Source organism: Urocampus carinirostris, chromosome 17 (assembly GCF_059441175.1).
Source record: "Urocampus carinirostris isolate Australia breed hairy pipefish chromosome 17, RoL_Ucar_1.0, whole genome shotgun sequence".
NCBI lineage: Eukaryota > Metazoa > Chordata > Actinopteri > Syngnathiformes > Syngnathidae > Urocampus > Urocampus carinirostris.
This window is the reverse complement of record NC_142365.1, coordinates 31377047-31400158: the sequence shown is the minus strand read 5'-3', so window position 1 is coordinate 31400158 and position 23112 is coordinate 31377047. Positions and strand designations below refer to the sequence as shown.

At 42.3% G+C, this 23112-nt stretch overlaps 1 protein-coding gene across 2 annotated transcripts; it reads left to right on the top strand.

Annotated features, from left to right (window-relative positions):
• Positions 1 to 17377: 17377 nt before the first annotated feature.
• On the top strand, positions 17378 to 20124 carry LOC148349787 (general transcription factor II-I repeat domain-containing protein 2A-like). Of its 2 annotated transcripts, none has more exons than XM_088321602.1 (2): positions 17378 to 17902; positions 18065 to 20124. In XM_088321602.1, exons 1-2 carry the CDS (start codon positions 17668 to 17670, stop codon positions 19513 to 19515), a joined length of 1686 nt encoding a protein of 561 aa, XP_088177728.1. In that variant the 5' UTR covers positions 17378 to 17667; the 3' UTR covers positions 19516 to 20124. The 2 variants fall into 2 exon arrangements, with proteins under 2 accessions (XP_088177728.1, XP_088177727.1); XM_088321601.1 differs by having other exon boundaries at positions 17378 to 18871; positions 18941 to 20124.
• The last annotated feature ends 2988 nt before the right edge of the window (positions 20125 to 23112 follow it).

Below are 23112 nucleotides of genomic sequence, written 5' to 3'. Positions count from 1 at the left end.
ACACAATACAAAATCTAACTTACAGCAATGTCTGGATATTTTTTGACATCCTGAAAAAAATGATCGTATCTGCCGGAATCCGTAAGTCAAATGTATGTAAGTTGGGAGGGGTCTGTATTTCGAAAATTTTGGGGCGGGAGACCGTGAGCACTACCTTCTGGACGAATTGGTAAACACCAAATTAGATTCCGAACCAAATGAAAAAAAGTTACACCAATTTTCTCCACATTGCTTTGGACTTGGGAGTAATAAAGTGTTGTTCTTACTTAAATGAAGAAGACACTGAATCCCTAATGCCCCCAATAAGCAAGTAGGCGCCTTGCATGGCTGACTCCCGATTAGTGTGTGAGTGTGTGTGTGAATGGGTAAGTGTAATGCACATTGTAAAGCACTTTGGGAGGTCTTCATTGACTTGAAAAGCGCTATATAAATCCAGACCATTTACTTTTTACCATTTTCTTTATGATAACGTTTTGTACCAAATTACGTACTTGTTTGAATTGTTAGCATGTCTTAGTTTAGTTAACTAGATCTTATAAGGGGAATGGTTGAGCCCATTGTCTGAATGAAAGCAACAAAAGAAATAAGTCATTGGGGACATCGTTCACTCGCTGGTGAAAAAGGGTATATTTTAGAGTCAGGACAACACAGTAACCATTTATGAAATATTAATTAATTTTGGTGGTGAAAACAGATATTATAATGTTAATTTCTGTTCTCTGAAATAAATACATGTAAATTAAAATAATTCATTTATTTTTCTATGCAACACTAGGTGTTACTGTGGTTTTAAATTCATGCATAGAGTCCAATGTGCCTTATATCCGAAAAAAGTGTCACAGACCAGGAAGGGAGACGCGACCCAATAACGTTCGTTTCACTCAGTTTTTATTAAGAAGGAGAACAGGACTTGCATCCACGATCCGATGATCATCAGTCACGGGTAGCAGATAGCAGGAACGCGGAAGTGGCACTTCCGTGTCGAGCGAGGGTAGTCGTTGACAGAGAGAAAAACAGGTCGATGGTCGGGGCGGAGGAGCAAAACATAAACGAGTCCAGAAAATATGTCAACAAGTATCAAACAGGAAACAGGGCAGGATAGAGTCGGAGAGTACAAAAGCTTGCCTAGCTGGCAGCATAGGTTTGCAGACAATCCGACGAGTGTTGTCAGGAAAGTGGGGGTTTAAAAAAGAGGAAACAGCCAATCAGCGGCTGTTGGCACCAACGGAGAAGACTCAGGTGCCCCGCATAAGTGATCATGACAAAAAGTATCACAAGAAATGTTGTGGACCCAACTGCAGAAATCAGGAAGAAGCAAGGTGCTCAAAAATCATTAACAAAGTAAGAAACTAATGGTCAAAAACAACAATACAGACCCAGAAACAAGTCAAGTCAAGTTTATTTGTATAGCCCTTAATCACAAAGAGTCTCAAAGGGCTGCACAGACCACAGATTATTGCAAACCACAGACTATCATGACACCATCACCTGATCTAAAACCTACATAAGGGCAAATAATGCAAATATTATCAACATAAAATATATGTTATTCTTATGCTATAGAATATAAGTATGTTTTAAGCTTAGATTTAAACATTTCCACTGAGGTTGCAGATCGAAGCACCGGGGCCCGAATGGAGAACGCTCTCGAACCTGCGGATCTCTTTTTGGATCTTTGGATCACTAGTAGACCAGCGTTTTCAGAGCCAAGGCTCCGGACCGGAACATAGGGGGAAATTAAATCTGAAAGATATGAGGGAGCAAGTCCATGCATGTATAACAAACAACAAACCTCACAAATCAGGACGACACAAAAAAGGTGATGTTGACGGTGATTGGACGCACCTGTACCAATGAAATGAAATGAAATGAAATGAAATGAAATGATCTGATCAACTGATCACCACCTGGTGGTGAGTTGGCTTCGATGGTGGGGGAAGATGCCGGCCCGACCCGGCAGACCCAAGCGTGTTGTGAGGGTCTGTTGGGAACGGCTGGCAGAATCTCCTGTCAGAAGAAGTTTCAATTCACACCTCTGGCAGAACTTCGCCCATGTCCCGAGGGAGGCGGGGGACATTGAGTCCGAGTGGACCATGTTCCGCGCCTCCATTGTTGAAGCGGCTGATCGGAGCTGTGGCCGTAAGGTAGTCGGTGCCTGCCGCGGCGGCAACCCTCAGACCCGTTGGTGGTCACCGGCGGTGAGGGATGCCGTCAAGCTGAAGAAGGAGTCTTATCAGGCCTTCCTGGCCTGTGGGACTCTGGAAGCAGCTGGCAGGTATCGGCTGGCCAAGCGGAATGCGGCTTCGGCGGTTGCCGAGGCAAAAACTCGGGCATGGGAGGAGTTTGGCGAGGCCATGGAAGCCGACTTCCGAACGGCTTCGAGGAAATTCTGGTCCACCATCCGGCGTCTTAGGGGGGGGAAGCGGTGTGCCATCGACACTGTGTATAGTGCCGATGGGGCGCTGCTGACCTCGACTCGGGACGTTGTGAATCGGTGGGCGGAGTACTTCGAAGACCTCCTCAATCCCACCGGCACGTCTTCCTCTGGGGAAGCAGAGCCTGAGGACTCTGGGTTGGGCTCTCGTATCACCGGGGTTGAAGTCACCGAGGTTGTCAAAAAACTCCTCGGTGGCAGGGCCCCGGGGGTCGATGAGATCCGCCCGGACTTCATTAAGGCTCTGGATGTTGTGGGCGTGTCATGGTTGACGCGCCTCTGCAACATCGCGTGGACATCGGGGACAGTGCCTCTGGACTGGCAGACTGGGGTGGTGGTTCCCGTCAGAGAGTGTGTTCCAACTACAGGGGAATCACACTTCTCAGCCTCCCTGGTAAGGTCTATTCAGGGGTACTGGAGAGGAGGGTCCACCAGGAAGTCGAATCTCGGATTCAGGAGGAACAGTGTGGTTTTCGTCCTGGCCGTGGAACACTGGACCAGCTCTATACACTCTTCAGGGTCTTTGAGGGTGCATGGGAGTTTGCCTGTCCGGTCTACATGTGTTTTGTGGACTTGGAGAAGGCATTCGACCGTGTTTCTCGGGAGGCCCTGTGGGGGGTGCTTCGGGAGTATGGGATACCGCACAGTCTTATCCGGGCTATGTGGTCCCTGTATGCCCGGTGCCAGAGTCTGGTCCGCATTACCGGCAGTAAGTCGGATTCGTTCCCGGTGAGGGTTGGGCTCCGCCAGGGCTGCCCTTTGTCACCGATTCTGTTCATAACTTTTATGGACAGAATTTCTAGGCGCAGCCTTGGCGGGGATGGAGTCCGGTTTGGGGGCCTCAGCATTGCGTCACTGCTTTTTGCAGATGACGTGGTGCTGTTGGCTTCCTCAGGCCGTGATCTTCAGCTCTCGCTAGAGCGATTCGCAGCCGAGTGTGAAGCGGCCGGGATGGGGATCAGCACCTCCAAGTCCGAGGCCATGGTTCTCAGTCGGAAAAAGGTGGTATGCTCCCTCTGGGTCGGGGAGGAGGTCTTGCCCCAAGTGGAGGAGTTCAAGTATCTTGGGGTCTTGTTCACGAGTGAGGGTAGGATGGAACGGGAGATCGACAGACGGGTCGGTGCAGCGTCTGCCGTCATTCGGACCCTGTACCGGTCCGTCGTGGTGAAGAGGGAGCTGAGCCGAAAGGCAAAGCTCTCGATCTACCGGTCGATCTGCGTTCCTACCCTCACCTACGGTCATGAACTTTGGGTCATGACCGAAAGAACTCGATTCCGGATACAAGTGGCCGAAATGAGTTTCCTCCGCAGGGTGGCTGGGTTCTCCCTTAGAGATAAGGTGAGAAGCTCAGTCATCCGGGAGGGACTCGGTGTAGAGCCACTGCTCCTCCGCGTTGAGAGGAGCCAGTTGAAGTGGCTCGGGCATCTAATAAGGATGCCTCCTGGACGCCTCCCTCGGGAGGTGTACCGGGCATGTCCCACCGGCAGGAGGCCCCGGGGGCGGCCCAGGACACGTTGGAGAGACTATGTCTCTCGGCTGGCTTGGGAACGCCTCGGGGTCCCGTCGGATGAGCTGGAAGAGGTGGCTGGGGATAGGGACGTCTGGGCTTCCCTTTTAACGCTGCTGCCCCCGCGACCCGACCTCGGATAAGCGGAAGACAATGGATGGATGGATGGATGGAAATGATCTGCATTTATATAGCGCTTTTTAAGTCAAGACTTCCCAAAGCGCTTTACAATGTGCTTCACATTTCCCAATAGCAGCCGTGTAAGGCGCTAAGCTGCTTATTGGGGGTATAAGGGGTTCAGTGTCTTACCCAAGGACACTTCGACATGTAACACGTAGGAGCCGGGATTTGAACTGTGATCTCTTGATCCCAAAACAAGCGCTCTACCTCCTGAGCCAATGCCGCCCCAATATACATTTTGCAGATTTTAGAGAAAAATCAGAGTAACAGAAAGATGCAGTTATAAAATGTTGCTACAAACAGAATTACCCTGCTGTATTTAAAAAAACAAATAAATACAAATAATAACAAACTTGTCACGAGGCGGAGTGGAGTGGAAGGAGTGATCGGACCAGAACGGAGGCAGGAGGCAGGAAGGGAGAACTCAATTGCGTGACGATCCATAAGTTTTATTTAACAAAATAAAAGTTGTCCAAAAGTCAGGGACAAGACAAACAAAAACATTCTTACAATCAGAACAGAACGGTACAGAGTTCCTCCGGCACGAACTCAACAGGACAGGGCATAATAGACGGAAAATGTTTTAAAAACTAAAACAGGACAAGGCATAGCAGACCGGGGAATGTGTAATGAGCCAGCGCCCACCAAACCCACAACCCAGCCTTAAGTAGCAGACCAGCAATCAGCTGATCTGCTTCAGCTTGAGTTCGGGGGCGCGGCAGACTGGTCGCCATGGCGACCGTGACACAAACTAATTAGGCGACTTGTGTTGGATGAACACGTGCCGGACCCTAACAAGAAATCAAGTAAAATTTGCACCTTTTAAGGTGAAAAAAAAGGTACTCTCATGTGTAAGTTTTCATTTGTCTCATTTTTTACAGAAAAATCTGAACCCGAGTCACCCAACACACAAAACATCAACGTCTGAATGTGTTCTGCCTACGCAACTTCACTCTTGGAATTATAGACAATTTTTATTTGGAAACCAATTTTTTTTGGTAAGTCTCACTTTTGATAAAATGTCAGCGAGGAAAAGAATAAAGGCTTCCTCTTTTGTAATGGTGACCCATGACAAAAGTTACATTTGGAGAGGTGCCGACATAAATTATTCCCTTTTTTTTAATCGTCTCCGTACACAATTTGTCATCGAGGTGGCATTTATGGTTCCTATTTGATATTCTGCACAGTCCCTACATCACGCAACCATTCTAAGATGCAAATTGACGCTTCCTTTTTAACTTTCTTCATGAAGCCCGCACGGCACGCAGAACTTCACCTGCTAGCAAATTTATATTGCATTCCAGTATTAGAATGAAGGTTGCAATATGTTATCATTGTGCCTATTTTGACTTGGCAGGGAAGTGTAGCATTTAAAACTGACACTTCTTTGAAAAAAAAAAAAAGGAATCTTTGTATTTGCGTATTATCTTCGTAACCTGCTATGACACAGGCACATCGGTAATCATAGAGATTTTGAAACAAATTTTTCATTTCAAAGAGAATGTAGTGATTAGGAAAGGGATGTTAAGTAGATTGTTGGATGTACATGTTTACAGAGGTGAAATGAATGCTATGTCTGATCATTTTTAAGTGGAAACTTAAAAACTGAGAATAGATTGCTCGTGGAGGGCTAGTTATAGGAAGAGTTTGAGGCAAGAGGTGAAAATGTCAGAGTTAAATAAGGCACAAAAGGAGAGAGAGTTTAAAGAGAGGATAGGGAAAGACTATGAACAGAATAGTAGAAGAGAAGTGGAGAGTGTGGGAATGGAATGGAAGTGGTTTAAAGAGGCAGTGTTGAGGAGTGCAAAAGAAGTGTGCGGAATGAGAAAAGTTGGTCGAGGTATTAGGAAAGGAAGTGAATGGTGGAATGATGAGGTATCAGAGGCTGTGACAGAAAAGAGACGTGCCTTTGAGGAGTGGCTGCAAGATAAGAGCGGCGATGCGTATGAAAGATATAAAGTGAAGAAAAGGTTGGTAAAAGCGGAAGTGGAAGCAACGAAAAGGAAAGCAAATGATGAATGGTGTCGAAAGATAGGAGTGAACTTTGAGGAAAGGAGAAAAGTATTCTGGAAAGAAGTGAGAAAAGTAAGTAACAGTGAGTCTTGAAAGGAAGAGAAAGTGAAAGATGAGGATGGTAGATTGCTGGTTAGCGGTAGTGCAGTCAGGACGAGATGGGCAGAGTGTTTTGACGGGTTGCTAAATGTGGAGGATGGGAGAGAAGTGAGAGTCGAGGTGATCGATGGTATGGAGAGAATGCCCGTGTTGGGTGATTTGAATGTGAAGCCTGTGGAAACATGGGAGGTGCAAGAGGCAGTGAAAGAAATTGAAAGGGGGGAAGGCACCTGGGTTGAATGGTTGTACTGCTGAATGCCTGAAAAAATGTGGAACAGCTTTAATTGATTGGTTAGTACGCCTGTTGAATGTATGCTTTTTAAGTGGTGTGGTTCCTGTTGATTGATGTAGTGCATATGTGGTGCCATAGTATAAGGGTAAAGGTGATAAGTATGAATGTAGCAATTCGAGAGGTATCAGTTTGTTGTCTGTCTTAAGCTGTATGGAAGAATCTTGATTTAGAGAGTGAGAGAAAGAATGGATGAAGTGGTGATGGAGGAGCAGAGTGGTTTCAGGAAAGGAAGAGGATGTGTGGATCAGGTGTTTGCAGTACGACAGGTGTGTGAGAAATATTTTGCAAAAGGTAAGACGAGATACACCATTCCTATTACCAACAAGAGCTCTAGCTTCCACTATATTTAGACCTCTTTCCTGCAGTGCACTCATAACACGTCTATGTGGCCTTCCTCTTGGTCTCCTTCCATTTACTTCTGCTCAGTAGATCCTCTTCAACATTCATTCCTCATCCATCCTCTCCATGTGTCCAAACCAACCGAGTACTCTCTCATCGACACGCTTGCTCAGTTCCACTACTACTCCAGTTCTGTCTCTCACAATTTCATCTCTCAATCTATCAAATCTTGTCACTCCTAACATACTCCTCAAACACTTCATCTCAAAAACATTTAATTTTTTTCTCATATATCCATTCAGGCTCCAAATCTCTGCACCATACAACACAGTTGGCACAATCACACTCTCATACCATCCTCTCTTAACATCCATACTCATACTTTTGTTACCCATCACTCTACTCAGAGCACCCAAAACCTTGCTTCCCTGATTAACTCGCACTCCATTCCACCAACTGCACTCACATCACAACCCAAGTACCAAAAGGTTTCAACTTCCAGCACCTGTCCATTCAACCTTATATCCAACGCCATGCCCTCTCAATCACGTGAACACTTTATCACCTTTCTCTCCCAAACATTCACACGTAACTTACACCTATCACACACTCTTTCAAACTCCATTAGACTAAAGAACACAAATAAATAGAAAAAGAGCTGAAGTCCCGTCAGCCACTGCACCCATGAACCCTGCCATGACATAAGACACTCTCAAGGGGGAGAGCATTCCACAGCACCTGGGCCCGAATGGAGAACGCTCTCGAGCCGGCAGATTTCTTGTTGACTCTCGCAGTCTCAAGTAGACCCGCAAATCAAATCAGAGAAATAGGAGGGGGAAAGTCAATGCAAAATTCTGTATGTTAGTAACAAAATCTTAAAGTAGGAACTCAAATGAAGTAGGAGCCATGGCTAGCTAGCTAAAATTGCAGTGATATGGTCTAACTTTCTTGTCCTAGCTAAAAGTCTCACTGCCACATTTTGAACCAGGTGAAAACACACCGGGAGACCAGAGAGCAATACATTACAGTAATTGACTTGAGGAGTAATAAACGCATGTATTATAATCTCAGCATCTGATTTTGACGGTATCGGGCGATAGTGCACAGTGCTATCTGTGCCCCAAAAACCAAAAACCTTTTGATTGGTTAGGCGAAAAATGAGAAGAAAAATGGTGCTATTGATTCTTATTGACATTGGTACACAATAACTTCCCAAAATGGTGCGGAGAAAAGATGTACGGCATGGTGCCAACGTCAGAGGCTCATGGTGATGCCAATGTGCCTTCAAAATGGTCGCTTTTCAAAAGTCCATCTGTATTTCACGTGAAAGGGACACGCTCTACAAAAGACGTGCGTATTAATTAAATCCACAGAGTTAATTTATTTTCTTAAAGTTTTTTTTTAGAGGTTAATTCAACCACTGTGAGCAAAACACATGCATAGCTTTTGTCATTTATTCTCCAAAAATGAACTATTGACAAAGTTGGACGGTACTGATGTTTTGTTCGAGGGAGAGAGAAAAAATGAGAAAGAGAGACAGAGAAAGAGAGAGAAAGAAAGGGAGAGAGAAAAAGAGAGGGAGAGAGAAAGTAGAAAAACAGCAGGAGAAGGTGAGAAATAAAGAAAGAGAGAAAAACGAGAAAAAGAAAGAGAGAGAAAGAATGAGAAGAGGATAAGAGAGAGAGAGTGAGAGAAAGAGAGAGAAAGAGAGAGAGAGTGAGAGAGAGAGAGACAGAGAAAAGAGACACCTCAAGTAAGAGAGAACAAGAGAAAAACAGAGAGAGAGAGAAAGAGAAAAGAAAGAGAAAATAAAGAGAAAGAGAAATAGAAAAATGAGAGAAACACAGCAAGAAGAAAAACAAGAGAAAAGAGAGTTGAGGAAAGACAGAGGAAGAGGGTGAGAAAAAGAACGAGTGAGAGAGTGTGTGTCAGAGAGTGAGAGAGAAAGATGGAGAGAGAGAGAAAATAAAAGAGAGAGAGAAGGTAGAGAGAGACAAAGAAAGAGAGGGACAGGGAGAAAGAGATAGAGAGGGGAGAGAGAGAGAAAAATAGAAAGATATTTTTTCAAGTTTTACTTTTCGTGTTTTTTCGTTTTCATCCATTTTTCTCCTTTTCCTTTCGTTTTTCTTTTTTTCCTTTTTATTTATTTTTTCGCTTATTTTTATTTTCTTATTTCTTTTCTTTTCAAAAGTTAAAGGGTGGCTTTGGTCACTATGAGTCTCTGTATTTTGTCTCCTTCCGTTGTGCTTTTAGAACTTGTTTTCGGTGGAACGTCAAAATATACCGATATCTCATTAGCTGCACCGCTTATCCTCAGTAGGGTCGCGGGGGTGCTGGAGCCCATCCCAGCAATCATCGGGCAGTGGGCAGGGGACACCCTAAACTGATTGCCAGCCAATCACAGGGCACACAGGGACAGACAACTCACTCGCTCAGTCACACCTAGGTACGATTTGGACCGGCCAATCCACCTGAAATGCATGTCTTTGGAATGTGGGAGGAAACGGGAGTGCCTGGAGGAAACCCACGCAAGCACGGGGAGAACATACGAACTCCACACAGGAAGTCCGGTAGCTGGATTTGAACCCACACAGGAGGTTCCCAAGACCTTAGAACTGTGCCGCACACGCTGCCCTAGGGTGTATTATTTCCCAGTAGATATCGGTATATCTACTGGGAAATAATACACCCTGTCCCTTAACTTTCATATTATAGTGGGGGCCTCAAACTTGAGACCACTGATCTTTTTTTTTCAATCGATTATTTGTTAAAATCATTTATTGACCCCCCACATTTCACTACAACCTTCAAAAATTAGTCAAAATAGCTAAAATTGGCTGGCACTCGCAAATCTCATTAGAAAGGTCTGACATTAAATGAGTTAAAAACATATGCTGTTTGCCAGCTATTGATCTTTAAACATTTTCAGCATACGGTGGACCTCACCATTCCAAAAAAATAAATAAAATAAAAACAAGGTTGCTCTGGCCCTAAAAAGCTGGAAAAACACAACGATAGCGAGTCAATCAATGTTTACAGACATATTTTCTTTATCATTAGTGAAGATCCTTCATTTGTTTGTGGTTAACCCCTTAAAAGTTCTGTACAATTTGCCTAAAATCCCAATCTCGGACTCACCCAAAGTTTAATGCTGTTCTTCAACCATTTGAGGAATATGGACGGTTTTGGTCTCTTTTGAAAGGTAAGACTTTGAAGTATTGTCCCAAATACTGTAAACCAAGCAATAATAATCACGGTACGTGCTCCTAACATTGAGTAATCTCAGTTGGAACACACAGAAGTAAAAGGTTTTATTCTACCCTGAATTTTGCTTTGCGATAAGATGCCTGCAGAATGGTGTGGCATGGGCATCTCAGCTGGAAAACAGGAAAGACAATAGCTTGAAGCCTTACCTAAGTTTTCAAATTTGATCACAATCTAAATAACTAAACATTGTATTTTACAAATGTTTCCAAGGATAGGTTAAGCGTTTCCAAAACTGGCCATTTTGAGACGCCCAGTTTACAACACTAAAACCTTTGCAAATGAATATTTTACTTGGGCTAATTTTGTATACTTTGTAAAAAAATTGTAAATGTTCAACTTCTCTTTGCAGAAGTCAAATCAATGATTGTGCACACTTGCGTGTATCAAAGGTGCGTAAAAAGGAATCACAGATTGCCTTGCGCACGGTATTTTTGGCTTTGATTTCCATTCAACCCCGGAAAATGATGTAAAATTATATTTGGCATTTTATTGGCTAACTAATGTGACAATCATCATTCAAATCATTGTCCTTTTTATCAAACAGGCCCATATGGGCTAATGCGAGCTGTGGACTGTGGAAAAAAGCCTGCTATTGGCCAAGAGCGGTCTCAACTGAAAGGTCAGAGGCTCACTGCCATATTGGGAATAATTTATGTGTCTGTTTATTTTTAAAGGGAGTTTGGAGCAGAAGGAACAAACTACAAGAAGAACCGTCGAATTAAGCAGATATTCTTTTTGGTGTTTTTCTTAAGTCTGTTAGATCGACCTCTCCTGGTCTGCAAACACCAGAGCGGTGGTAGGGAAGGCCCAGCAGCGACTGCATTTCCTGAGAGAGCTCAAGAAAAAAACATCTTAAACATCAGCTGCAGGTGTCCTTTTACAAAGCCACAGTGGAGAGCATTCTGACGTACTGCATTACGGTGTGGTATGCTGGGTGCACAGCAGCAGACAGGAAAATGCTCCAGAGGGTCATCAAAACAGCCCAGAAAATCGTCGGTTGCTCTCTGCCCAGTCTTGAGGACATTGCCTGCTCTCGCTACCTCAGCAGAGCAGAAAACATCATCATGGACTTTTCTCACCCCGGCCACCACCTCTTCGACCTGCTGCCTTCCGGCAAGCGCTACGGGTCACACAAAACAAAAACAAACAGACTCAGAGACAGTTTCTTCCCCAGAGCCATTACCACCCTAAACACACACCGCAGAAAAAACTGAAAAACTCTTGCAAAAACACTACCTCATACGAACGTAAATGGTACTCATGTCTATGTTTCTTGCACAATGTTGACTGCACTATGTTTACTGCTCACCTTGCACAATGATGACTATCTTTTTTTGCACTATGATGACTATTTTTGCACCAAATGCATATGTTGACTATTTTTTGCACTATGATGACTATTTTTGCACCAAATGCATATTGCACAAACCCTTACGATACCAAACTGTATGTAACATCCTACATGCCGACATTTCTTGTGTAAATTTTGTGTAAATTATAACTATAACCTTATCCTCCTTGTTTCATAACCTTATCTTCTCTGTTCCTTTATCTTCTTGTTTTTTTTTACCTCAATGTGAATGTGTGAAACTGGAGGGTCATGCCCAATTTCGTTGTCACAATATGTTAACCCATTTTGTAACAATGACAATAAAGGTCTAGTCTATTCTATTCTATTCTATTCTATTCTATTCTATTCTATTCTGTTCTATTCTATTCTATTCTATTCTATTCTATTCTAAATATTTTACACAAATGGTTTCTCTGGATCGTCTTTGATGCAACAAAGCCATTTATGCTGATGATGATGTTTCTGAGTGAGTACACTTTGAAATGTGTATTATGTCTCAAATCCCAAGAGTTTATCTTTCGAATGATATATGTTATGACGTTTTTCAGTGACTGGTGACATCGTGAAGACAATACCTTGTCTATCATTAGTCTGGTGGCCCGCCGATAGGCGGGCAGAACGTTAAGGGGTGATTAGACCATTGTTGACTTTTTCTTATGTCTTTATTTCGCTCTAAGTGTCCACTGGGTTGAAGCAGAGCCCGAAGCTAAAATCTCAATGTCTCAATCTAGCTTCCTCATTCAAATTAAGCAAAAAAAAAACAGTAAGAGCTGATCACTATGTAAAAAAGTCTTCTTCTTGACATCTTGCCCTTATTTGGACCCTGTCAGAACCTTTTGGAATGTTTCATTCTCTCGATCGCATTTTCAGTTGCTCCAACTTTGTATGAACTCCACGCCTTCTTTCAACTTTTTCCGTGACTCATAAAATAGTCAGAGCCTGTTCCACATCTTTCGGTCTCATTGCAGCCAGTCTGCACAATGCCGGAATGTTTAAGAATGGTGTCAAAAGGAAAACCGAGAATGGTGAGCCTTTATTAGCCAAAATATTCCTTTTGGGGTTGCTTTATAAGGAAAACAAATTAAAGTGGGGTCGATCTATTTGCTTACATCAGTGGTGTCCAAACTTTTCAGCTGAAAATATGTGGGTTGACTACAGTTTTTAATGAAATTACCCTTTTGCAAAAAAGTTTGCAGCGCTTAAGATCAGCGTTGTGACTTCATAGCTTGCCTTTGAAGTCACTTTATGTGACTTTCAGGGTCTCGTGAAAGAGTGCTGCTGTGCCACTAAAACAGCTTCCAGTTTATTCACCTATTCTCAGCGTTTGTTTAATAATAATAATAATTTCCTTGTATTGTCATTCTGTGTAACAATGTACACAGAACGAAATGTCGATTGCACCTGACCCGTTGTAGCGAGCCGATGCAGCCGCAGCCAACAGAGGGCGCCGCCGACCACTTTTTAAGTCTTAGGAATGACTCGGCCGGGGCGCGAACCACCGACCTCCCAGTCTCAAAGCGGGCGCCTTACCATCTAGGTTTCCTGTTACCTTTAAAAAATCTGCATGTTTGGTCTGGTAGTGACTCTTGATATTATATTCTTTGAGAAAGGCCAAAGTCTCTTGGCAAATTAGGCAGACGCAAATTCTGGTAAAAAATACTCAGATTTCCACTTATCCTGGAAGCGTGGGCCCTCACAGTCATTTTTTGTTTTTTTTACATTTACGGTAGCCATTTCAAAATGGGGTGGGCTAAGATTCTCACAGAAAGCAAGGGAAAGGTGGCCATCATCTTATACTGCAGTCAACATTTGTGGCGGGCCACATAATCTTAACTTTATGACAGGCCTCTGTTGCCAGTAAAAAATTGTTCATAGGCCGTAACTGGCCCCCGGGCCGGACTTTGGACATGCTAACACAGACCAGGTATTAGAAGTAAATCCAACAGCACATCATTGGTAATCTGCCTGGCATTTGGCTCAATGTATTCACAGTTATATAAAGTATGTGAGGTCACTTTAATGACAATGTGTCCTTTCCATCAAATGAAAAGCTGCCATGTTGTTCACCGACGCAATGATTAAAATGCATCCGCCTAATTCTCTGAATAAGTCCCTAATCCGTACATTAGATGCAATTAAAGCGCGAAAAATAAATTATTCTTTACAAAGGAACGAGTTCCTGGAACTCAATTACTTTTCTTGCTAATGATTACTGTAATGTGTTATCAATAATATGTATCAACTCAACTGTTGTTACAACAACGAGCCATTATTGCGTTACTCATATTTACAGTAACTTAGTTCACACATAATCTAAACTTTAGAAGAACTGATTTTCTCTAGCTTGTACCAACCTTAAATACATTGAGTATGTTGGATGTATAGTCATGTAGACAATTTAGGTGGTCATTGAATTATTTGAACGATTCATTTACCAATTAAATTGAGGAGGCGAATTCAATCGCTTAAACTTGTCTCGCCTTTTAAATCACCACATACGTTTTGTTAGGAATTAAACATCAAAAAGTACCGTTTACCAAATTGTTCGAATTAGTTATCTGACTCCATGAACCAAACACAACCAACATTCACCCAACAATTTATGCGCGCTCGTTTCTTGAGGGAAAAGATGGATTGGAAGCCGACATTTTCACATGGGGGCAGATTTAAGTGTACGCCATCGAAAACTGCCGAATAAGCGACGTTGGAGTCTCCTGGAAGCCTTCTTCTTAAGTCCTTTAGCTTTCTCCTATTGGCCATCATCTCTCCGCATAATGGCTTGCCGACACCTCCCATGGGCGTGCCAAGGAAGCCCCCCCGTGGGCTTCACCATCTCGTGTATTGTACAGGCATCAGGGCCTTTCTGCGTCTGGATGTGCTGATTATCTTATCAGCCTTACGTCCCGTTCCCTCCGTTCCTGTAAATAACATTTTCTATCTGGGTGCCCTGACCTCGCACCACAGCCCAGCCAGTGAATATCTTTTGCATAAAATGTAATTTGTATTCCATCATACAAAATCCTTTATTGTCAAATGTAAACAATCCTTCAGTTTTTAGATAAGTGTATCAGGAAAATGAATGGAAAATATTTTAGGTCATCTGAAGAATTGGCCACACAACAACTCTTTTAATCGTTTTTGAAAGTTCAACATACTTTAATCATACACACACTCGGATTTAAGTATTTTTTACTAATCATCTACGGAAGAAACTTGAATAGAACACAAAAGAAAAATAAGAATAACTTTGATTTGATCCCCCTTTAATTACACCATTCTATGACTGCAACCACTGGATTAACTTTGGTTTCAATTCCATGATCTGATGATGTTATGGGGGTTGATTCTGAGGTTCTAGGGGGTAGTGCTGCAGTCCTCAAGTCTGGAGGACCGACTGAACCAAATCACTGGATGCAGGGCGTTGAAGCTGTGGTTCCTTGCTGGCTGCCTGCAGGTCCTTTTTTTGTCTCAAGGTGCGATTTAAGGTCGGTGGCTGAATCGCTAGGACTTGCCTTCTGGCTCAATCAGGACTTGGATGCTGGCTAAGCATGACTTTCTGGTTGTTTGCTCGCAGGACTTTTTACCCCTTGCTGCTTGTTCAGTTGGAACGTGGCTGGCTCGCTCACTCTAACGGAACTTTTCGTTTTTTTTTTTTTTACAAACCTGTCTTGCTCCTGGCTCGTCTCTGGCCAAATCAGTAATGAAGTGCAGGTAGGGTGAGCTGTTTGCTCCCAAACGGCTCTTGCCGGCCTCCCCTGGGGGTGTTGGTGGTTGAAGGACGGGTTCCGTCAAGGCAACCTCTTGATGTCCTTTGTTTAGAAATGATAGATAATACCAAACCTCAAGCCCAGTGCCACATCAGACAATTCAATCACTTAAAATGTTTTAATTAGAGCAATTTTTTTTGACATTGCAAACAGGTAATATTTTAGTAAAGTATTTCTTGTGCGAGGTTGATTCTTGTGAAGTCGAGTTGGTGAAGGAGGAGGAGAGAGAAAGCTGAAGAGAGGGGAGCTGGGGCAGTTCATGTCTGTGTGTCTTTCCCAATGCAAATCAGAATGCTGTCCCCAAAGTTGGTTGCTTTACAATAATAATGACAATAACAACAATTAATCAATAATAATCGTTAATAACAATGTTAAAATGTATTTCCGTTTAATATATATTATGATTATGAATACATTGTATAAAGTATCAATTAGTAATAATGTTATAAATGAGATTATTATTGTTATATTATCATTTTTATTATTATTATTATTATTATTATTATCATTATTATTATCATTATTATTATCATTATTATTATTATTATAAAAGATCTACTAACAGTCAATGCATTGGTTGCAAACACTTAGCATTTCCCCAACACTTAGATTACGGTACTTACACCTTCTAACTAAAGTATTTGGCATTAGAGTACATCTAAACCAGATTGACACAATAACTTACAAGGTATGAATTGGGCACCACAAATGTTACTTGTGATGTCTTCAGTTCAGTCAGTTCTTTTATGGCCTGCATCCACAGGTTCCTACGTCGCTCATGAAAAAGATTGTTTCCTCTGAGATGGAGGAGCCCACGTGGAGGCTTTCCTGGCACGCCCATAGGAAGAGCTGGCACACAAGCTTGCAAAAAAAAAACGTGGGCCGAGAGTAGGAAGCAGAAGAACGAGAGAGGAGGCTTGACAGAGACTCGAGCGACACTAATTCGGCCATATTCGATGGAGTTCACTTAGTTAAATTAATAATGAAATTAAAACTGCCCCCGTGTGAAAATGTTGGCTTCTCTTGTTCATTTTTCCATCAAGAAACGAGCGCGCATTGTTAGGTGAATGTAGGTTGTGTTTGGTTAATGGAGTCAGATAACCAGGGTTGGGTAGGGTTACTTTAACTTGATTACTTTCAATTACTTTTGGATTACTCCAATACCAAATATGCTAGTAAAAGACAAAATAAACTAAATATGAATAAAATGACTAGATTTTGTGCAGGCTTGGGGAGTAACGGAATACATGGAACGGCAAAAATGATGTTGTCAAACTTTTGTTTCTGTCGCATTTTATGTTAGTTTTGCCGGAGATCAAAGAGATCAAAGCCAGGAGAGAAAGCTTACCACGTGTTGTCAGTCATAATTTTATTCATATTTAGTTTCTTTTGTCTTCTATTAGCATATTTGGTATTGGAGTAATCCAAAAGTAATTGAATGTAATCAAGTTAAAGTAACCCTACCCAACCCTGCAGATAACTAATTCGAACAATTGGGTAAACGGTACATTTTAATATTTAATTCCTAACAATTTTAACGTACGCTTTCGTGCCTGTTTACATACATTTTTGTGCATGTTTCCGTATGTCTTTGTGCGCTTTTACTTACGTTTTTGTGCGTGTTTATGTGCGTTTTCGTGTGAGTTTCCGCAAATGTTTGTGTTTTAACGTACGTTTTCGTGCCTGGTTACATACATTTTTGTGCATGTTTAGATAGATAGATAGATAGATAGATAGATAGATAGATAGATAGATAGATAGATAGATAGATAGATAGATAGATAGATAGATAGATAGATAGATAGATAGATAGATAGATAGATAGATAGATAGATAGATAGATAGATAGATAGATAGATAGATAGATAGATAGATAGATAGATAGATAGATAGATAGATAGATAGATAGATAGATAGATAGATAGATAGATAGATAGATAGATAGATAGATTGATAGATAGATTGATAGATACTTTATTCATCCCCCAGGGAAATTCACATTTCCAGCAGCATCCCTTCGCTGAGAACAATACAATACTAAAGCAAAAGGAATACAATATACAAATACCCAATGTGACGTGCTAATACCCACTGTAGCGTGTTGTATAGAGTATTTAAATCAGGTGTCACCAACACGGTGCCCGCGGGCACCCGGTCGCCCGCAAGGACCACATGAGTCGCCCGCGGGCCTGTTCCAAAAATAGCACATCTCATAGAGAGCTGCGTCTAAAAATTAATTTTGTTCTGTTGCTATTATTTTTTTAATCACACTTGTATGTATATAGATTTAAAAAATACTATCTTAAAAATACTTTAAGGTTAACGCGCACAATATTTACCTATGGGCAGTAAAGTAGAGCTTGTGGGATGTGGAGAGTAAGCTAGCGGGCGCTGTATGCACTTTCGTACCCCAAAAACATGGCAGAAAAAAGAAAGAAAACGTATCTCTTTCACAGTGAATGGGAAGAGGAGTTCTTTTTTACGACTGTAAAAGAAACCTGCGTGTGTCTGATTTGCGGGACGACCGTGGCGACAGCAAAACGGCACAATGTGGAGAGACATTTCAATACGTGTCACAAAAGCTACCATGATAAATATCCACCTGCAAGCGCCCTACGGGCAGAAAAAGCCCGTGAGCTAAAGACCGCTCTGGGTAAGCAACAGTCTTTTTTTACGAGGCCGGCCAAAAACTCACAAAAAGCAACCGAAGCCTCGTTTAGAGCTACACATTTTCTGATCAAGAAAAAAAAGGCATTTACAGATGGAGAAGTTGTCAAAGAAGCGATGTTATTAATTGCTAACACTGTATTTAAAGACGAGAAAAATGGAAGCGACCTAATCTCCACTCTTTCCGACGTCCAACTGGGGGCATCTACGATGGCAAGACGAGTATCAGCTATGTCCAGTAACTTGGTCGATCAGTTGGAGCAGGATCTGGCGAAGTGCAAGTGGTTTAGCCTCCAGTGCGATGAGTCCGTGGACAGCAGCAGTACAGCGCAGTTATTGGTTTTTATCCGGATGGTGTTTAATGATTTCTCCACAAAAGAAGAACTCCTGACACTACTGCCCTTAAAGACAACTACGAGAGGAGTTGACATTTATAACACGGTGAAGGAGTTTTTCGTGCAGAAAAAGGTGCCATTGGAAAAGCTGGTAGCGGTGACAACAGACGGGGCTCCTGCTATGGTCGGCCGACAGACAGGTTTCATCGCTCACTGTAAACGTGACCCAGACTTCCCCAAATTTCTGCATTACCATTGCATCATTCACCAGCAGGCGTTGTGTGCGAAAGTGATCGGCTTTGGGCACGTGATGACTCCCGTTGTGAAAATCATAAACAACATCCGCTCCAAAGCAAAGCAGCACAGGATTTTCAAGGTACTATTAGAGGAGATGTCAGCAGAATATGGGGACCTACTGCTACACACAGAAATCAGATGGCTCAGCAGAGGACGAGTTTTGCATCGTTTTTTGTCTCTTTTGCGTGAAATCAAAGAGTTCATGCAGTCCAAAGGCGAAGATGTCTCACTGCTAGAGGACACAGAGTGGACACTTGACCTTGCATTTTTGGTGGACATTACTGGGAAATTAAACCTCCTGAACTGCCAGCTGCAAGGCAAAGGTAAGACTGTTGTCGATATGATAAGTGCTTTAAATGCATTTAAAGCCAAAATGAATGCATTCTCTGCAGATTTACAGAGAAAAAAAGTTCTGCACTTTCCCTCTGTGCAGTCAGTGCTGAAAGACAATGCTTCTGCATCTGAGACATTTGAAAAAGTGGCAGAAAAGTACATTGAAGTAATAAACAGACTTGGGCAAGAGTTTGAGAATAGGTTTTGTGACCTTCATCAGCTTGAACCATGTGTGTTCTTCATTTCCAACCCTTTCATGAATGGGGACACAACATGCTTTGCTGAGCAGTTAAGTGCAACGTTCAACTTGGATGCTGGACAGGTGGAGATTGAAATTATAACATTGCAAAATGATCTCCATCTCAAAGCCTACCAGGCTGCACCAAACTTTTGGCGCCTTGTTGACACAGAGAAGTACAGTGGAGTATGCACAGCAGCCATGAAGGTTGCCAGCCTGTTTGGCTCAACCTATCTCTGTGAATCAGCATTTTCTGACATGAACTTCATCAAAAACAAACACAGAACACGCCTCACTGATGCACATCTGAGAGACTCACTCACAGTTGCAGTGTCAAGTTACACACCAGATTACAACACACTGGTGAACAGCATGCAATGCCAGTCTTCCCACTAACCAAGGACGGATACCAGATGTAGTCAGTGACAACATGGTAGTGCCATGGCAAAGTTGAATTAAAATATTGAAGAATTGTGTTCAATTTAAAAGTGTGTTCATGACATTTAAAAGTTATAATTTTGTTAAACATAACACAGACTTGGCCATTAGTTCAAAATGTGAAATAAAAAATGTATTACATATTTAAAAATATGTAAGTTGATTTTGTTTAACATTACATAATTGTTAACTTTTTGAAACATGTTGCAACATAGTTCATGATTTGTTAACAGGGCATGTCAGTGGCTTGTGCAAATGGGATATTTTTTGCTAAAATGTAGTGATGTAAGTGATCATCTGAAAATGTAACAAATACTGTGATTAATAGAGATAAAGTGTTGAATATTGATATCTGTTTCCCACCTTGTTGTCATTTTTGATAATCATTGTTAGAAATCATTAACATGATCAGTGTCTTTACATAGGTGAGTATTACTAATCATTATAAATAATGTATAACTAAAGGCAAACTGAGCAAATTTGTTATTTCAGAAGAGCGTATCAAACTGGTAGCCCTTCGTATGATTCAGTAACCGTGAAGTAGCTCTCAGTTTCAAAAAGGTTGGTGACCCCTGATTTAAATAATGCTACATAAAATACACACTGCAATAAAAGTACGGAAATATGCAATGTAGGGGAGGTGTGGTTTAATGTGGGCCTTTACTCCGCCGAGTGGAGTTAAAGAGCCTCATGGCATGAGGAAGAAAAGATCTCTTCAGTCTGTCCGTGGTACAAGACAGTGACAGCAGTCTGTCGCTGAAGCTGCTCTTCTGTCTGGATATAATGCTGTGTAGTGGATGTGATGAATTGTCCATGATTGACCGCAGCTTTTTCAGTGCCCGTCTCTCAGCTACTGTTGTCAGGCTGTCGAGGTCTGTGCCCACAACAGAGCTCGCTTTCCTCGCCAGTTTATTGAGACGAGAGGCATCCTTCTTCATGACCCTGCCTCCCCAAAACGCTGCCGCATAGAAGAGGGCGCTTGCCACAACTGTCTCATAGAATATTTTCAGGAGCTTTTTGCAGATATTGAAGGAGGCCAGCCTTCTGAGGAAGTAAAGTTTATATACATTTGTGTTGGTTTTAATGTACCGTATTTTCCGCACTATAAGGCGCACCTAAAAGTCTTAATTTTTTTCAAAAGCTGACCATGCGCCTTATAACACAGTGCGCCTTATATATGGCTCAATATTAAATTCGCAAGGTCTCGCAACTTACTCAACAGCCGCCGACTCGATTTTACCCTGAACGTGGAGTAGTCCGCGGTGTATCACTATTGGCTGAAGTTATTCGGAGCCTCGGATTGGCTAGATGGCCAAAAGAAATCCTGCAATCGGCCGAGTTTAGCATTGGCGTAGCAAGCTTAGCAAGCTTGCTAAAGTACACCATAAAGAAACATGTTTTTATTAGTCTGTATTTGTATTTATATACCAGCGTTTTATTGGCTAACCAATGTGTCAATCATCATTTGAATCGATCACTATTGGCTGAAGTTATTCGGAGCCTCGGATTGGCTAGATGGCCAAAACAAATCCTGCAATCGGCCGAGTTTAGCATTGGCGTAGCAAGCTTAGCAAGCTTGCTAAAGTACACCATAAAGAAACATGTTTTATTAGTCTGTATTTGCAAATAATTTACTCTCATGGATTTACTTCACTCACGGTTGTAAGAAGACCATGGTTGCGTATCATTATTGAACGTGAGAACTTAGGTGAGTTATGCGGCTTTATATTTTCCCGGTATCTTGTTTTAGAACGATCTTGATGTTGCTGTGATGAGTTGAGTGAATTCAACTCAATTCCAAGTGTTTATTGTCATATGCACAGTAAAGTTGTGAGCGAAAAAGAAAATAGAAACATAGAAATGTTTGGCATTTCTTGAATCCCAAGACTTCAACCTTCCGAATGATATTTGAAATGACGCATTTAAGTGACATCGTACGGACACCGCATCCGCACGTGTCTACGACACGTATTTGCTTCTTTGCAAGCTTTGGGAATGTTAAGGGGGTAATCAGTTTGACTGAATCATCTGACTGTTTTGTCGACGTTCCCATTGTAGCTCCTTATAATCCGGTGCGCCTTATCTATGGAAGATATAGGACCAAAAACTATTTTTTGGGGGTGCGCCCTATAACCCGGTGCGCCCTATAGTGCGGAAAATACGGTAAGTTTTTGTGCGAATTTACGTTCCTTTTTTTGCAAGTTTACTTATGTGTCCGTGTGCTTTTACATATGTTTTTGTGCGTGTTTATGTACGTTTTTGTCTGAGTTTATGTACGTGCAATAAATATTACAGAGTTGTATAACACACCTACCTGTTTGTTCTTCTCTATTTAACTGACTCGAATACTGCTCAGAAGATTTCAAATTCTTCGACTTACGACAATCTTTTCAAAATAACAGTAGTTTATCTCCCTGATAACTAGTTACTTTTACTTTCGAGTAATTCAGTTATTAACTCAGTTACTTTTTTGAAGAAGTAGTGAGTAACTATGAATACTTTTTTAAAGTAACGAAGTAACGTGCCTGACACAGCTAATCATCTAGACAGAAAAATGTAATACAAAAATATAATACAGGAGTGGATGAATTATTCTATGATAGGTACAGGCAAGCATGGCTGCTGGGTGGTTATCGCATAGCCCCACGGTGTGGAGGTCCAAAGTTCAATTCCATCTACTGGCTTCTATGTGTTGAGTTGGCACGTTATCCCCGTGCTTGCGTGGGTTTCCTACAGGCACCCCGGTTTACTCCCACATTCAAAAAAATGCATGATAGGTTGATTGGTATTGAGAGGAGTTGATTAAAATTATTTTTATTGGGTTCACGATGTAATTTACAACTGACCGAATCAATCAGTAAGTAGAACAGAAGTTCTATCATCGGAAATAGCCAAAAATGGCCTCTTTTGTATCCTTAGTATGATGAAGGAAGCAATCCTCCCATATTCCAAAGACATGCCTGTCAGCTCAATTGGCGACTCTAAATGGCCCTCAGGTACAAATGAGCGTGTGAGTTGTCTGTCTCTGTGTACCCTGTGACTGGCTGGCAACCAGTTCCCTGCCCACTGCTCAAAGATGGCTGGGATGGGCCCAAGCACTCCCTGTGACCCAACTGAGGATAAGGTGTGCAGAAAATGGATGGATGGATGGCACAGGCAAAGTTTTTTTGGAGAAGCCCATCCCTTTCCTGTGTAAAGACAAGTCAAAGGGTAGAAGGAGGGCCTTTAAGTCTGTCACATAACGTCCGAACGCATCGCCTTCCACACGTCAGTCCCTTTCGTCCATGTTTTCACTCAGAGCGTCCTGCAGGCATCTGGGCCGCCAAACCTGTCGAAGAATTCGTGTCAGTGAACATCAGCCGAGAGAGCGGCTCCAGTTGAGCGTGATGCAAGCCTCCAACTCAAAACAACATTTTCTCCCTTGAACATACACCTCAGCTAAAAACATTTCCCCCTCCCACCAAAAAAGTATGATTAAGAATAGGACAGGAATGGGCAAACTACAGTCTGCGGGTCACATGCGGCCTGTCAGGCTTTTTCATTCAGCCCACCAAA